This window comes from Canis lupus, chromosome 13 (assembly GCF_048164855.1).
Source record: "Canis lupus baileyi chromosome 13, mCanLup2.hap1, whole genome shotgun sequence".
In the NCBI taxonomy this organism is placed as follows: Eukaryota; Metazoa; Chordata; class Mammalia; order Carnivora; family Canidae; genus Canis; species Canis lupus.
In genome coordinates this window covers 28,060,234-28,076,842 of record NC_132850.1, presented here as the reverse complement: position 1 = coordinate 28,076,842, position 16,609 = coordinate 28,060,234, and the positions used below count along the sequence as shown (strand labels likewise).

At 33.8% G+C, this 16,609-nt stretch overlaps 1 protein-coding gene across 18 annotated transcripts in view; it reads right to left on the bottom strand.

Moving 5' to 3' along the window:
- LRRIQ1 (leucine rich repeats and IQ motif containing 1) overlaps positions 1–16,609 on the bottom strand; it is a 214,957-nt gene that overhangs the window by 15,146 nt on the left and 183,202 nt on the right. For 12 of the 18 annotated variants that reach the window (XR_012005746.1, XR_012005745.1, XR_012005747.1 and 9 more), the window contains one exon: positions 13,322–13,442. The exons of 2 other annotated variants lie outside the window; for them this stretch is intronic. Coding sequence is in view for 13 of the 16 variants with exons in the window: in XM_072772945.1 (XP_072629046.1) it covers positions 13,322–13,442 (121 nt within the window). In the remaining 3 variants the exon portion in view is untranslated. Of the gene's footprint in view, positions 1–2,251; positions 2,303–2,330; positions 2,841–12,771; positions 13,443–16,609 lie in introns of those variants that run through there. 4 more of the 18 variants (XM_072772953.1, XM_072772955.1, XM_072772950.1 and 1 more) reach the window with 4 other exon arrangements.

Sequence of the window (16,609 nt, the reverse complement as noted above, 5' to 3'; positions counted from 1 at the left end):
TGGAATCCTTGACTGTTGACTGTTTCATTAAATTGTCTTAGATCTTAGAAACAGGCAGTATCAACTTGTTAAAGAACATTAAATCAACAGCTATCTATTATGTGCCTACTTTGTACTAGACTTTTGATACATATGTATTAGATGATTCCACCAACCATGTAAACATGGTATAATAGTAATTAATTTTGATTATCTAATTCTGGTTGTGGGACTATTTTAAGGGTTAAAGTGTTAATGTGTTTGTTTGATTAATTGACAAGGTTCAGGAACAAAATATCAAGACCTAACAAATTCATTTTTAAAGCTTCTGCCAAAAAATTTGAGACCAAGAAAGGTCAGAGTTAATGGCTTAAACAAAAATAAAAAGAGCCTTAAAGTTTACAACTTTACATTGTTAGAGACCAACTCTTGCTGAACAAAATTTTTTTTAAAAAAAATTCCATGTGATTTAGCTCTAGCTTCTCTATTGATGTACTATTTTAAGTCAAACACTTTGGATTAAAAAAAGAGGAGAAGCAAAGCCAGATTTCCTAGAGAGAACCAAAAAAGTTTAACAATTTATAATTATAAACTCTTATCTTTACCTTTTTTTATCTGGGCAAAAATATAACATGTATAGTGGGATGGAAGTTTGAATCATTTAAATGGGTAATATGACAATTTTTAGTTCTTGTACAATGAATTTTTGCAACAATTGGCATACACAATGGTATCATGGAATTATTTTATTAGAAGATTTTGTAGATAGAACATGGCCACTTATGCCATTTGGTACGGCAGCTAATTAAAAGTATTACCATAGTTGACATACTTAACAACTCTTCATTATGCATTTAGCATCAACAAGATTTTTGCTTGAGTACAGTTATATTACTTTTTACTCTCAAAACTATTACAAGTATTACATGTTAGTGCTCATATTTTCTCATCGCCCACGTGCTCTTCAATTCTCTGTCATTGTCAGTCCGCTCATAACTTGCCTGAAAATGTGACGTTGCAGGGATTTAAGCGTTCACTACACCCCAGGCCCCTGATCAGCACTTTATTTTCACCCACTCTTTCAATCCTAATTACAACTCTATGAGATACACATCATCTTCATTTTAAAGATGGGGGAAACTGAGGTAAGGCTTTTAAACTCTTTGCCCAAAGGTAAGTGATAATAGCACAGGTGAAACTCAGCTTCAAGTGACCAAGATTTATTGTAAAGAAGACAATATTGTGTTCAATAGTCAGAAATAAAGGATTCCTCTAACGTAACAGTACCATAAAGAAAATCAAATGTGAGATGTAAATCTGTTTTTGCATGCCTTGGAATGGAAAAGAACTGCCCATTTCCTGGAAATAGGCCTATGGAACTAAAAATGAATAATATGTATCAATGGAAAACAATACTATCTTCAATGTCTGTAAGTGAGGAAATACATGAAATACCTTTCTATACCTGTATTCATATCTATGCCCACCTATAAATTTTTATATGCTCTCATATCTTCGAACATGATTTTTAAAATTTAATAATTACTGAAAGTTTTTTTCAGACTTTCTTACCCTTTTTTTATGTCACTGTTTATTCCTCAAGGCCTTTGTAAATGAGTTGTGACAAGACTTTTTGAAGTTGTTCAAAGAATACTCCCATAATTGAGTTGATTTTGGGTGTATTACATGAGCACATGCTTTAGTAAAGTAATATTAATGAGTAGTGTCTCCTTTGAACTTTGTAAAATTTGATATAGAATACTAGAGACTATGTGTTTTTTTCAAGATGAAAGAAATATATCAGAATGATGTAACTATGTAGATTTTTTTTAAAGGCCAGGTACAAGTAAAACCAATATGCTAATTAGTGGGCAATTGAACCAAAACTCAATTTATTCTTTTTATGCGTAGTTTCAGTTTATGCAAAAAATATAAAAATAGGTACATGATTAAATGTAACTTTTACTCACCTTTGCCCACTCTATGTGACAGAAAATTAAGTTACATGTGAAACATTTCTAGACATCCAGTGAGAAAATCCACTGACTTATAAATTTAAGTTACACAATAAAAGGGATCCCTAGGATGTAGCAGAGCTGCCAAAGAGGTCAAAATGCTAATTGGAAATCTTGGGGCCTTGAAAAAAGGAAAAATTTGAAGGAGATAAGGGGTTCAGAGTGGGTTGCAGAAGGCTTGCAAAGCATCAAGGTGACAACATGGGGAGGTAAATCCACCAAAGAAGCATCAGTGAAATAAGATCATTTATTACTATACTTACAGCTATTACTTCTGCAGTTTCATAGTTTGAAAATCATGCCTGTAACTAAATGGAAATGGTAATATGAAAAAAAATGGTAATATGTCAAGAACTAGGAGGTAAACTTCTCTGTTATCTACCCATCTACCTATCTACTTATCTTTTTTTGATCTGGTATTTTATGTAAAATTCTAATTTTAGATCTTTAGATCTAAAGAAGACACTTGGTAATATGAAAATGTTACATAATTATGGTTTTCTCTTCACTTAACAATAAGACTCTGTGATGGAAATGCTATTATTCTGGCTGGCAGGGGACAAAAAAAGTATGAATACCTTCACCTTCTTTGTGCTGGAAAACGCTCCCTAAATGGTTTTGAACAGGATCTAGCCCATTCCTAGAACTATAATTCCCTAACAAATCCCAGGGGCCCCTCGTTTTGAGGGCACTGAGTGACCCCCATTGTGTAGTCTATTTCAGGGTATTCTCTTCAACTTGGAAGAGTCTTTTTGGAGAATATCATTATCTTTCTCAGCCAATCAAGTTTTCTTACTGGAGGAATGGAGGATGACAGCTGATAACCACAGATGTGGGTCCTCTCACCTAAAAAATTAACACTGCAATTCATTAACACATCTTTGCATTGGATGAAGTTGGTTAAGTCATTAATAATTTCAGAGAAAAAACAAAGCCATTTCACATAAGAGATACTGCTTATATTCTTGAAATACCAAAATAATGACATTTTTAATTTTTGAAAATAAATTTAAGTTCTAATATTTTTTCTCTTTCATGTTTTAATTTAAATTGCAGCTCATGAACATATAGTGTAATATTAGTTTCAGGTGTAGAATTTAGTAATTCATCATTCACATACAATACCCAGTGCTCATCACAAGTGCCCTCCTTCATCCCATCACTCATTTAGTGCATCCCTCTGCCCATCTTCCCTCCAGCTACCCTGAGTTTGTTCTCTGCAGTTATTGTTTATTTTCTAGTTTGCCTCTTTTCTCCCCCGTGTTCCTGTACGTGGTGTTTATAGCAGCATTATGAACAATAGCCAAATTATGGAAAGAGCCCAAATGACCACCGACTGGTGAATGGGTAAAGAAGATGTGGTATATACCTACAATGGAATATTACTCAGCAATAAAAAAGACTGAAATTTTGCCATTTGCAATGATGTGGATTGTAGCTAGAGCATATTATGCTAAGTAAAATAAGTCAGCCAGAGAAAGACAAATACCATATGATTTTACTCATATGTGGAATCGAAGCTCTACTTTTTAAAACATTTGCAACATTTGCTATATTAAGGATAATTATAAAAGAGGCTGACTTGTATTTTTAAAAAGTTTAGAATTTTGATATTTAATTGAATTTGAAATTGTCCCTATAACATAGAATCACACCTAATATATATTAAGTGCTCAATAAATGCTCATTGAATAAGACCACCACAAATAACTTCCAAGGTATAATTCATTCAAAGTGAATTTAAAATATTATTAATATTAGTCTCATCTTCAAAAAGAGGACCCTTAAAAAAAAGAGAGAGTGCCTCTCTTTGCTTCCAATTTTGGCCCATAAATATACTAGAGTTCTCTCCAAAACATACTTTAGGAGAGACTATAGGCCTGGTTCTCACTTATATTCTGAGTGAGAATAATCAGATTTAAAAGCAAGGCCACCTTGCACACAGTCTTATAAATTGAAAAACTGAAATTTCTCTTAAAGAAGACAGCTGCCTGTTATTCCTTTGCTTTTCCCACCACAGCATTTTACATTTATACAAAACACCATAGGTTTTACTAATTACTTTCAGGGTAACCTGTTCATTAAGCTACCTTATAGCTGTATGTCTACACCTAGTTTCCTCTATAGTGTCTTCAACATTAAGTTTACAAACGACTTTTTTCTAAAAGGTCAACATTTAGCTAAGGATTATGCTAAAGATTATGTCCAAGTACACCCTATGAAATGTCGACTGGGTTCTTAGTAGAAAGTTTTGTTTTTTCTCATTTAAAAAAAAATGTATCAAGACATCAAGATACCTACTAAGTATTTATAGTAGAATATTCTTACACCAAATTTTTATAATATGTATCAGAGTCACGTTTCAGAGTTAGAGAGTTTCAGAGTCACGTTTAGCTTTTTAAAATTCAAATTGCTTTTATGAAATAGCTGTCATTTCTCATAGATGATGGGGTTTTCTAATCTTTACTTGGAAAACATTTAAAGGAAAGTTTTTTTTTCCCCCATTTCGGTTGACTATGCTCAGCTAAAGTAATTAGAGAAATTTGAAAACATTTGAAATCAGACTCAGAAGTGTTATTGTGTGGAGAAAATTTTCAACTATAAACATTATTTTCATGCTATAAAATATTAGAAATAATAGCCTCTGTTGCTTTTTAATTGGAAATTTTCACATACAAGTTTTATCGTTCTATTTGCAGAATTCCAGAATTCTAAAGCTATTAGGACTCTTGGATCTCCTTTACGTTTGTTTTTTTCTTTTCTCCTCCTTTCTCACATGACAGCAAAACTACATATTTATATACTTATCTAATTTTCCATTATATTTTCTAAATGAACAAACCAAACCTGAAATATCTCATCCGAGCTCACAAAAATGTTAAGTGTGAGAAATGGGATTCAGATTCAGATCTGGCTTACTCCAAATTTCTTTCTCTTATTCCAGGTCACCTTTTACCTGCTAAATTTACAAAGGAGTTATAAATGACTTATCCAAAGTCACAAGCTGATGAGGAGCCACTGCAAGATTAGAAATCTGTTTTCCAGTCTCTCGACACCATACTCTTCTTACCAATGCCACACTCTCTCCCACGGTGTTTAAAAATGCAACTGGCATATTAATCATCTCTTACCTCTGGACTTCATAATTCGTTTCCTGAGGACTATGCTATGCCTTATTAAAGTCATTCCTGGGGTACCTGGGTAGCTCGGTTGGTTACGTGTTGGGACTCTTGGTTTCTGCTCAGGTTGTGATCTCACTGAGGGTGAGATCGAGCCCCCATTGGCCTCCGCATTCAGCGGGGAGTCTACTCGAAGATTCTCTCCCTCTGTCCCTCCCCTCATGTTCTGTCTCAAATAAATAAATACATAAATAAATATATTTTTTAAAATAATCAAGTCATTCCCTAGTTAATTATTTTTTCCTAGTTAATGACATGATTTTATAGGCTGGAAGTAGAAGAAAGAGGAAAAACTTAGAAGAAAGAGAAATATAATGATGGGATGACATTCTCTTAACAATTTGAGGTCTTTGTATGCTTTTCCTCAATTCTTCACAATTTGCCTCACCCAAGCATATTTCCTAGCCTTAGATGCCATGAGTAAAATAACATTAAGCCTTAATTTGGTCCATGCTGTGACTCTCTTTTAAAAAGAAGAATAGTGAGGGACGCCTGGGTGGCTCAGTGGTTGAGTGTGTGACTTTGGCTCAGGGCGTGATCCAGGGTCCAGGGATAGAGTCCTGCATCGGGCTCCCTGCGGTGAGCCTGCTTCTCCCTCTGCTTATGTCTCTGCCTCCCTCTCTATGTCACTCATGAATAAATAAAATCTTAAATAAAATGAATAAAAATGAATAAAATGAATAAAAAAGAAAAGTGCGTACAATTTACTTTTGTAAAGATTTTAAAAATATATTTACTTATAAAATTATACAATTTTATATATATAAAACCAACACATACATGTTATATCCAGAGAGTAGGAGTTTAGTGCATACATATGTCAGTTATCAATTCACAAGCAATGAATACGCCCTTCATTATATGTTTTGTAATAAAAGGATTTCTTCAAGCATTTCTGCTTTAAAGTGAGAAAAACGTTAAGCTTTCTCAATAGAGGGTGCTGAAGGGACACTGCTCTAAGAAGGGGTTTTGTAATTTCTGGCATAGGTGGGGATAGGGTTGGCCTTGTGGGTTTCATGAGCTCTGATGCAGCCCCCCTGAGCTCCAGTCCCATTATATGATCCCTCGGCAACCCTGCAGCTTCAGCCTAGCAATAACCTGTGTGCTATCCTCTCCACAGGGAAACCAAAACCTGCTGCACCCTCTGCCTTACCAGGACCCATTCTCACTGCATGCCTTTTTCTTTGTCACCAACTGCTCATTATTTGGCCCCTGTCCCCACTCCAGGGAATTGCCTATTGTTTGCCCAGTAACTTCAGACCAGTAACTCCAGACCAGGGAACTTGTCTATGTAGTGGCTAAACCACACCTTCTCCAGTGAGCTCTGAACCCTCAAACAGCCTCAGCCCTAGGGTACAGGGTACCATATACAGTTTCTTTGTATTTCATAGCTGATATGGATAATACTTTAGTATAAATAATAATACTTAAACTTTCCCTGTTTAACCTTCTGTGTGATAGCTGTCTTCTGATTGGACCCAGATGGTTACAGTACATATTTATATAAATTATAAACTCCATGCAGGCCAGAGATATACTGGTGTTGCTCAGCACTCTCTCATCTGTGTGATGCACTGAGCTTTTAAGAGGACCCTGCAAATATTTTTGAAGGAACAAATGAGAGTATTTGCTTCAAGTAGATTGGATCCATAGGAATCTGACTCTCATGATTGGTTGTTTGAAAAATTCACCTGGAAAAAAACCCTTACTGTTTGGAGAGATTGAACATACAAGGATTATAGATAGATCAGTTGCTCTTAGAAGCTTTGGCTGATAATAATGAATGTCTACCAAACTAGTAAATCTTTCACCATCCTTTTTGTCAGTACAGCCTGCCTCCCACTATGGAGCAGTAAAATGTCAAATATTCTCTTTCTGGCTCTTATCTGACATTCTCTGCTCCATTGTGGAGCATATTCATGGATCCATCCATCCATCCATCCATCCATCCATCCATCCATCTGTTAATTCGCTCATTACATACACATTACAGCGCCTACATGCCAGGGAGCTGTTCTAGGTACTAGGTACTAAATACTACGTTAAATTCCCTGCCCTCCTGGAACATACATGCTAGCAGAGGAGAAGGAGAATAAACAACATAAAATATTAGTATGACACTGTTGTGGCCAAGAAAATCTGAAAGGAAGTCTGATTAGTACTATCGAGAGAGATTTTCCCCCTGCTGGAGACCAAGCCCTTCAAAATTCTATCTTCATGTTGATTGAATTCCATAATAGAGGGCTATTTATAATATATCACAACCATTCTTTAATAATAGTAACCGTCTATCAATAAAGTAAATCCCAGAATAGCTGGCAAGAAGCACTCTTCTAATATTTTCTTTTTTTTTTCCCCCACCACTTTTATTAAGACATTTTCTAGAGCAGTGTCAGGTTCACAGTAAAATTGAGGGGAGGATACAGACACTCTCCATACACCTTGTCCCCACACATGCAGCCTCTTCATTATCAATATCCCCCCATTCCCTTTGTTATAACTGATGAACCTAAACTGACACAGAATAATCACCCAAAGTCCATAGTTTGTACTCCAATTCACTTTTTTTTTTTCCAATTCACTCTTGATTTTGCACAATTTGTGGGTTTAGGAAAAAAAAAGGGGGGAATGAATGACATGTATCATCACTACTGTATCATACAGAGTATTTTCATTGCTCCCCCCAAACCCTATGCTCAATCTATTCATCTCCTCTTCCCCCCTCCCCAACCCCTGGCCACCTGTGATATTTTTCAAAGTTTTGCCTTTTCAAGAACATCACAGAGATGGAATCATACAGCATGTAGCCTTTTAGATCAGCTTCTTTCACTTTCTAATATGCATTTAAATTTCCTCTGTGTCTTTTCATGGCTTAATAGATCATTTATTTTTCACACTAAATAACATTCTATTATCTGGATGTATCACAGATTATTTAGACATTCACCTATTAAAGGACATTTTGGTTGCCTCCAAGTTTTGGTGGTTACAAGTAAAGCTGCTACAAACATCCACATTTTTGTGTGGACATAAGTTTTCAATTCCTTTGGGAAAATACAAAGAAGCAGGTCTACTGGATCACATGGTAATAGACTGTTCAGATTCACAAGAAGTCACCAGAATTTTTTCCAAAGCGGCTGTACCATTTTGCATTTCCACTAGCCATGAATGAGTGCCCCCACTGCTCCACATCCCTGCTACCACTTGGTACTGTCAGTGTTCTGGGTTTTGGCCATGCTGATAGGTATGTAGTGGTATCTCATTGTTTTAATTGGCATTTCCCTTTATAGTTAGTATTAAAGGGAATTTGTTCTTTATTTTCCTTTAATACTGTATTGGTTCTTCTAGGGCTGTACTTGTCCATTTTTGTTCTTTTTTAATGGCCTGTATAGCATTTTGTATATTGTAGGTATATACTTGCTTGGATCATGACGCCTGCTTTTTATATAATGACCCACAGATATATGCAATAATATTTAAGTGTTTACTGAATTAGGGATTACAGATGCATATTATGTAAATATACTATAGATATATACAAATATATATATATAAAATATATATATATACAAATTAGATATCCCTATACATGTGCCTCTATACATACAGACATACACGAATATACACCATGCTAATAATTATTTATTTGAAAATTTAAAATTATGTTAATGGAATGTGCTTAGAGTAATTTTGGAGTAAACTTTAATAGTAATCCTTGGAATCTACTTTTGCTTGAATGACCACCTTTAGTCTAAATCTGCCTGTATTATTAGGTATTGACATTGGTGAACTATTTCACTTTTTACTTTTGATAACTAAAAATATTCTTTTTTTGATAAGAAGTGTAAAATCATTTTGTCAATATATTGGAGGCATTGTAGAATGTTAAATCTGACTCAAAATACATTTGTTAATCTCATCTAAAACACTGAGAAACACCAAGGTATTTTTAGAAATTGTTCATTACTCATTATCAGTAGGAAAGTCTAATTCTTCCACTTTACATTCAAGCTTAACTGAAACTAGGCTTCATTTTTAATCCAGTCTTATTTTGCATACTCTGGTATGTGCAAGTTCTGGTCTGGACATACTCCTAATTGTTCAACAAAAATATATTCATATTTTTATCCTTTGCTTTCTGTTAAAATGGCTTTCTTCCACTTTTTTCCTTACACCCCAAATGTCATTCCAGGTGCAAATCAAATATTTTGCCTTTGAGAAGACTTTCTCATGCAATTTACATTAGTTGCTTCACTTGTAAAATAAATATGTTTTTCTGTATTTATAATATTCAGAACCATATTAAAAGGGCTTATAGTTCAAGAGAATTTAGATATCTTTAAAGGAGAAATTGACTTTGGGCTGATTATACACTATATCAGGGGTTCTGTGGATTCCCAATCCCTAGCTAACTCCAAAAATGGAGTATGTCCTAGAACGCATAGAAATGATTAGGAGTAGGCAACTGGGAACTTAAACTATGCATATAGTAAGCAGTGATCTTTTAGTAAATGGCTCCTGAATGAATAAATAAGAACTACATATGTTCTATTATTACAATTAAGCGATTATATTTTAGTGCATGGAGGAATCAAAAGCAAGATAGCACTGGGTTTGGAATAAGAAAAGATAGGTTCAAGTTGCTACTTTTCCTTGCTAAGTTTTTTGGGTCACAAACAAGCTAAATAAACTCTGAGTCTTATTTATATTAGCTGTTAAAGAAAAATAATCAGTATAAATAAGAAAGATAATTAAGGGGTGCCTGGGTGGCTCAGTCAGTTAAGTGTCTGCCTTTGGCCCAGGTCATGATCCCAGAGTCCTGGGATCAAGCCCCACATTGGGTTCCCTGGTCAGCAGAGAGTCTGTTTCTCCTCCTTCTGCCTATAACTTCCACTTTTGCTCTCCTGCTCTCTCTCTCTCAAGGAAATAAATAAAATCTTAAAAAAAAGATAATTAAAATAAATTAGAAAAGCTATAAATTGTTATATCAATAAAATTATTATTATTGTAATGCATCCTTTAAGAATTAAATGGAAAAATTAATTGAGAAAACCAAAACCATCTAAGGAAATCAAATGTTTTGTAAAAATATTGTCTAAATGAGGAAATGAATTTGCATACTCATTTTATAAATGGCATTTTAAAAATAAGAATGTGGCCTCTTTCATCTTTTCTTAAACCATAAGTTAGATTAGAAGGTCATGTATAAGGAAGAAGTAAGACATAAAAGGAAAAGGAAGAGAACTAGGAAATTCTCTAAGACAGTATGGCTTGAGGTGACTGGCATGATGCTGAAAGTACACTGGTTCTGGAATTATTTGACACACAAAGAAGAAAGACAATTCTACTTTGAAATTATTTAAAATTATGCAACAGCAACATAAAACAAAAGCAATATAAACAAGTATTTACTATATGCTGGTCAATGTACTATATGCTTTACCTATATTTTTACTCATTTCTTCCTCACCAAAACTCTATGATATGGACTTTATTATTCCCATTTTACAGATAGTTAACTTGGGTGTTAAGATCATACAACTTATGCGTAATGGTAGAACTGGGATTTAAACCTGGCTTTATCTGATTCTATACAATACATTATGAATATTATAGCAATATAGAAAGAAATATCTTAGAAAAGTTCAAGGGCTGAGAGAGTTTTATAACTGCAGCCCATAAACTACTCTAGATTTAGCTTGTAAAGCTAAGAGAAATACTTTAGTTTTAATAAGGTGACAAGTCTTTTAAGAGAGAGAAAAAGCTGGAGGAAAAAGAGCTTTCAAAATACCGAAGCTGTACATGGTTGGCTCAGGGCCATAGAAGCCTAGGACCCAAGGATTTTGATGGTTAAAGATTTCTATGGATATTAGGCTACCCCAAGTTTTTTAGTTAAGTAACTATTAAGAATAGGTTTCTTATAAGCTGAGCTAGTTAGCTCGTGTGTCTAGATACTAGTGACCTTAATATCTTACTTCAAACAATTCTTCTTTTATGGCTATGTGTAGGTAGCAATCATAAAGACTTTTATTACGCTCTTGTATTGTGCCAGATATTGTTTTAAATGCTCTACATTTTATCCTAACAACAACTCCTCAAAGTAGGGACAGTACTTGATATTCCCATTTTAAAGTGTATTTTATTCATAATCATGCTGTTGGATAAAAACTCTGTTTTTCTAAAATGGTTTGTCAGTAAACAAACATTGTAAATTGTCAGTGAACAGATTTAATGATTAGTAGAGTTTATTATAATGTCATTACTGACAACCAATTGGAATCAGTGAGGATAACTCAATTACAGTTCCTTAGAGAATGAGCTGTTGGGTCACTATATCCTATGTCTGATAGTAATAGAACACTGTATAGTAACTCTACAGGAATTAAAATTTAAAACGAAAATAAGACTACAAAAAAATTAACTCTGTATAATGATCTTGTATTCTCTAAAATCTATGATTTGACATCACATAAGTGTAAGATAAGGCTTGTGCATTTTAGGATAGTTGCTGATTTTTATTGAGCTATATACAACTGTTTTGATAGGTGAAACATTATAAATAGAAACTTTGATATTCTGTAATGTGACAGGGTAATTTGTTTTTACACTGCTTCAAAGTGATATGATTTCATAATATGCAATGCTTTAAATGGAGATAGCATTATTCATTATGTGTGACACAGGCAATTATTTCTGAAATGTACATATATTTTGGAAGTTGATATAATTAATAAATTATGTTAAAATACAAAAATTTTATATTAGATCAATAATTTTACTTAGTGAATAAATCACAAACTATTTCTTTCTTAACCATATTGACTAGAGCAATTAAAAAAATTATTTACTTATTTGGGAGAGAGTGAGCACCAGCAGGGGGAGGGGCAGAGCGAGGGGGCAGGGGGAAGCAGACTCTCACTCAGCAGGGAGCCAGATGTGGGGCTCAACCCCAGGACCCTGGGCTCATGAACTGAGCTGAAGGCAGACACTTAACTGACTGAGTCACCAAGGCGTCCCTAGAGGATCATTTTGTGACCAGATTCTATAATCAAGTAAAGAAAATTCAAGCAGCTAAGAACTTTGAAGCCTGGAAATATTTTTAATTTAGATATATTAAAATCACTGTTTCAAAACAAAATTAAAATTTATCGAAATGAACTTGCATATATTAGTGGATTTGAATGACTAATGAATGCAACATGCCTGGATAAAAAGTGAGAGAGGATCATTTTTAAGTTTTCATTTATCTGTAGAGCATCAATCTGGATGATTGAATTTTTTACATTCAATCAAATATTGACTTTGTATATATAAAACTATACTATTGACAGGTAATAAAGCTTTTTTAAAAAAGAATACTTACAATAAAGTGTAAGTTAATATGTGGATTTTTGAAGTTCACTATACTTTGGGGAAATCAACAAAATATGATATCCAATAAAACATCTTTTATACTAATATACCAAAACATTTTAGAAGACATTTCAAAACCTCTAGGGTATTCGAAGAGTTTGAAAAAAAATTAGACTCTATTACCACAAGAAACAAATATTTTTAAATGTTTATTTTTTCAGAGTTAATAACTGCAATGCAAATCTTGTTGAAATCGTATTAAAAGTAACAGATGTGTGTGACAAGTTTATAAGTGTAACGGATCATCATTAATAAACTGTCATCTATTCAACAGAAATAGTTTTTAAAGCATTGTTTTGACAGTAAAGTATTATCACCTAAAATCTGCTATTTAAAAAGTTTCCTTTAAAAGTTAAGGTTACCTACAGCATCGATCAAATCAATGACAAAAGGCCAAAATATACTAGTTTGATATATAAATCCAACTTTTTACAGTTGGCCAAAAAGTTCTTTTAGAATTAAATGATCAAATAATTCAATATAATTCATGGGTGAGTCTGAGTCTCAGAGAGTATGATTAAAGTAAAAATTGATGCTGTTAGTTTTAGAAATAATTTAATGTGATTTATATCAAAAGAAGACGCTTAAAAGAAAGAAAAAGTTCAAATACACACTTTCGGGCAGTTCTGGTTGCTGGCATCCTACCCCTTATCTAAGAAAGAATGCTTGTTGGCATCATGTTCCATCAATTCATTTGTGATTTCTAAATTAACTCTGAAGGAAACCACAACTTACTTGAAGATCCCGCTGAGTGTCTGTGTGCCTGATTTTTTTTTTCTCTCTTCACAGACAAAGCACTTCCACTGGTCATGGAAAAAAGGTCTAAATCCGTGTCTTCTCTGCTTACAAGTCTTGCCTGGGAGCAATGGGAGGGAATGTATACAATCATGAAACAAAATATGGCATTTTCTGAATGCAGCTCACATTACCCCAAATAAACAAACAGGCTCTGTCAAACAACCTTCTTCAAAATGATACCACAATCCTTTACTGCTGTCCAGGCAGAACAAATGCACTATGTCAAAGCATTTTTTGCAAATAAGAGCCGATTTTAAAATTGAGGTTTGCTATTTGAGTCTGTACAACAAAAGAAAACATTTGAGTACAGTAATTTTGATGAAAATCAATCTTAAAGGCAACTGATGAAACTTTAAACAGCTTAACATCACTTATTTACCAAGTATATTATTTAATTCTTCATTGAATGTTAGAAATGTCATAGTGGATTATTTTCTGCAATATTTATATTTTACCAGTTATAAGTACTCGTTTTCTCAACAGTATTCCTCAAATGCCTTTCATCCCATATTCATTTGCTACAAAGTCACAAAAGAGCTTTACCTTTTCATCAAAACCATTATTAATATAAAAATATTTTACAGTAAGTCTAATTTTAAGGGTGGTGGTAAATAGAAATTTCAAGACATACTATTTTAAGGACATAGGATTAAATTAATCACTTCTAAAATTACCCATCTGAACTTTTATTACTACCTTGGACTGAACCTAACAGTTGAAAGAGTCACTTCTTGCTATTTATAAAATATTATTTTACATAATGTCTAATATCATTAAGTACCAATTTATCAGGATTCAACCCTGGAGAAAGGGAAAATGCCATGATGGAAAGCAAAGCAGCCTCAAAATAACTGGGATTTAACCCAAACCACAGGATGCTTGAAATCCTGTGAGAAAGCATTGTCCTAATGTTCAATGTGAGAAAAATTGAAATAGAGCAAAATAAAACGATAAAACCATCACTGGGCTTAAAGAGCTATCCCCATATTAAGGGCTACAAAAATCTCGTGAAAACACAATCTGAAGATCATTTTCTTTCAAATTCAGATCTTTGCCCTTCTCCTTTACATCTCGATTCCCAAATTCTTCCCACTGTCACAAGCATGAACTTCTCATTGTTAAGTAAGCACGTTTGCTATTGATGAACTCAGAATAGAAGCCATTTTATGGGGCAGCCTGGATGGCTCAGTGGTTTAGCGCTGCCTTCAACCCAGGGTGTGATCCTGGAGACCTGGGATCGAGTCCCATGTCGGGCTCCCTGCATGGAACCTGCTTGTGTCTCTGCCTCTCTCTGTGTCTCTCATGAATAAATAAATAAAATCTTTAAAAAAAAAAAAAGAAACCATTCTATGTCACTTGTTGATGTACCTGCCTAAGTGATACAAGTGTATTGTCAAAAGACCTCAGTAGAAAACAGTTTAAAAATGAAATAAATAACAGTTGGCTTCCAGTTTATACTTGTGATCGGTATGAAAAATGTTATACATTCTTTCTGAACTTTATTTCAATTAGTGTATGAACGCACGCATCTAATATTTCCATTAGCAAAGCTCCATCAATACTAAGACTTAAAAAGAACCAGTCAAAAGTAAGGGGGAAATGCCAAAGCAATACTACAGTTTTGGTGAGATCAGTTACAAAACAAGGAAAAACATCTTAACAACACAGAGACCCTCCTGGCTAGCTAAAGAAGCTCTAACTACAAGACTCAAGATTTTAAAATCAGATTTTATTTGCTTCAATTTGATGATATAATATCACCACATCTATTTAAAAGTAAAATTCCCACCCATTTCCAAATTTGATGATACCTACATGTCAAGAAAATATTTGTGAACACGTCTTCCAAAAATCTCATTACCATCGAACCATTGACACCCAAAAGATGTCTTCTGATATAGAAAGTAATCAATATCAGTTACTAATTAGGCCAGATTATAATAAGCAATCAAATTTAGAAGTGGAACTTAACAAGAATACACAATTTTACAATGGTGCCACCTGGCAGCTTAAATGCAAATCTAGGTATTTTACAAAGGGGTTAGTTATAGGTCAGTAGTGCATCTGACATAGTCACATGTGCATTAATTAGTATTCCAATTCTATTTCTGAAAACGCTGGCTTTCAAATTGAACATTATTCTTCCTTTTACTGCTAAGATGAATTTTCTTTATGATTTCTTTTTTTCTATAGCATGAAAAATGGATATACTTAAAAAACTGAATATGACTGACCATGCTTTTAGCACTCATTCTACCAAACAAAAAAAGTATGCTTAATTCTAAAACATTGTAATATTAAACATTTTCTATGGTTATACCACAATAAATAGTTCTGAGTCAATGTTAGACAAGAATATTCTTATTGCAATTCAACAGCAAATATTTTTTAAATAGTAATTTTGCAAAATTCTCATACATCTTTGTTTTCTGAACTGGTCACATTTGTGGCTCCCAGGTGCAAGGTTTGTAATATTTCCCCTCATATTTTTATAGTGAAATGAGGAACATGAATTTTTGAACAAGACTTCTAAGCATCTGGATCCCGATTCACCTCCAACCCACGCAAATTACTTAAAAATACAGAATCTCTGTCATTTAATAAAGAACAGGGAATTCCTCTTCTGCTTTTTTCATAAATAAGATTTTATTAAACACTTATTTTTGGAATTTTAGAAGCTTATACTAAATAGCACACATAAAAAGAAATACCGATTTCCTTATTGTTGAGATTTTTAAAAAAGAGAAAATTTACAAAGCAAAGTTCATTTATAAGCTATCTTATAAAATTATTCACAAATTTTTAGAGTATTATTTTCAAAATTAATGTCAGTGGTATCTCTTTTCTGCAACTTGCTTGTTTTCACTGTACAGTACATTTGTGGGCTCTAGATTTAATTCATTCTTTTTACCCCTCCATTTTAATACATCATCATCATCATTGTATAAACCCCTTTACTCATATGTGTGAGCATTGGAAGGTACTTTTTTAAAAAAAGATTTTATTTATTTATTCATGAGAGACACACAGAGAGGCAGAGACACAGGCCGAGGGAGAAGCAGGCTCCCTGCAGGGAGCCCGATGCGGGACTCGATCCCGGGTCTCCAGGATCACGCCCTGTACCGAAGGCAGATGCTCAACTGCTGAGCCACCCAGGTGCCCCTGGAAGGTACTTTAAATCTTTTATCGAGCTATAATTTACATGCAATGAAATGCATAGATCTT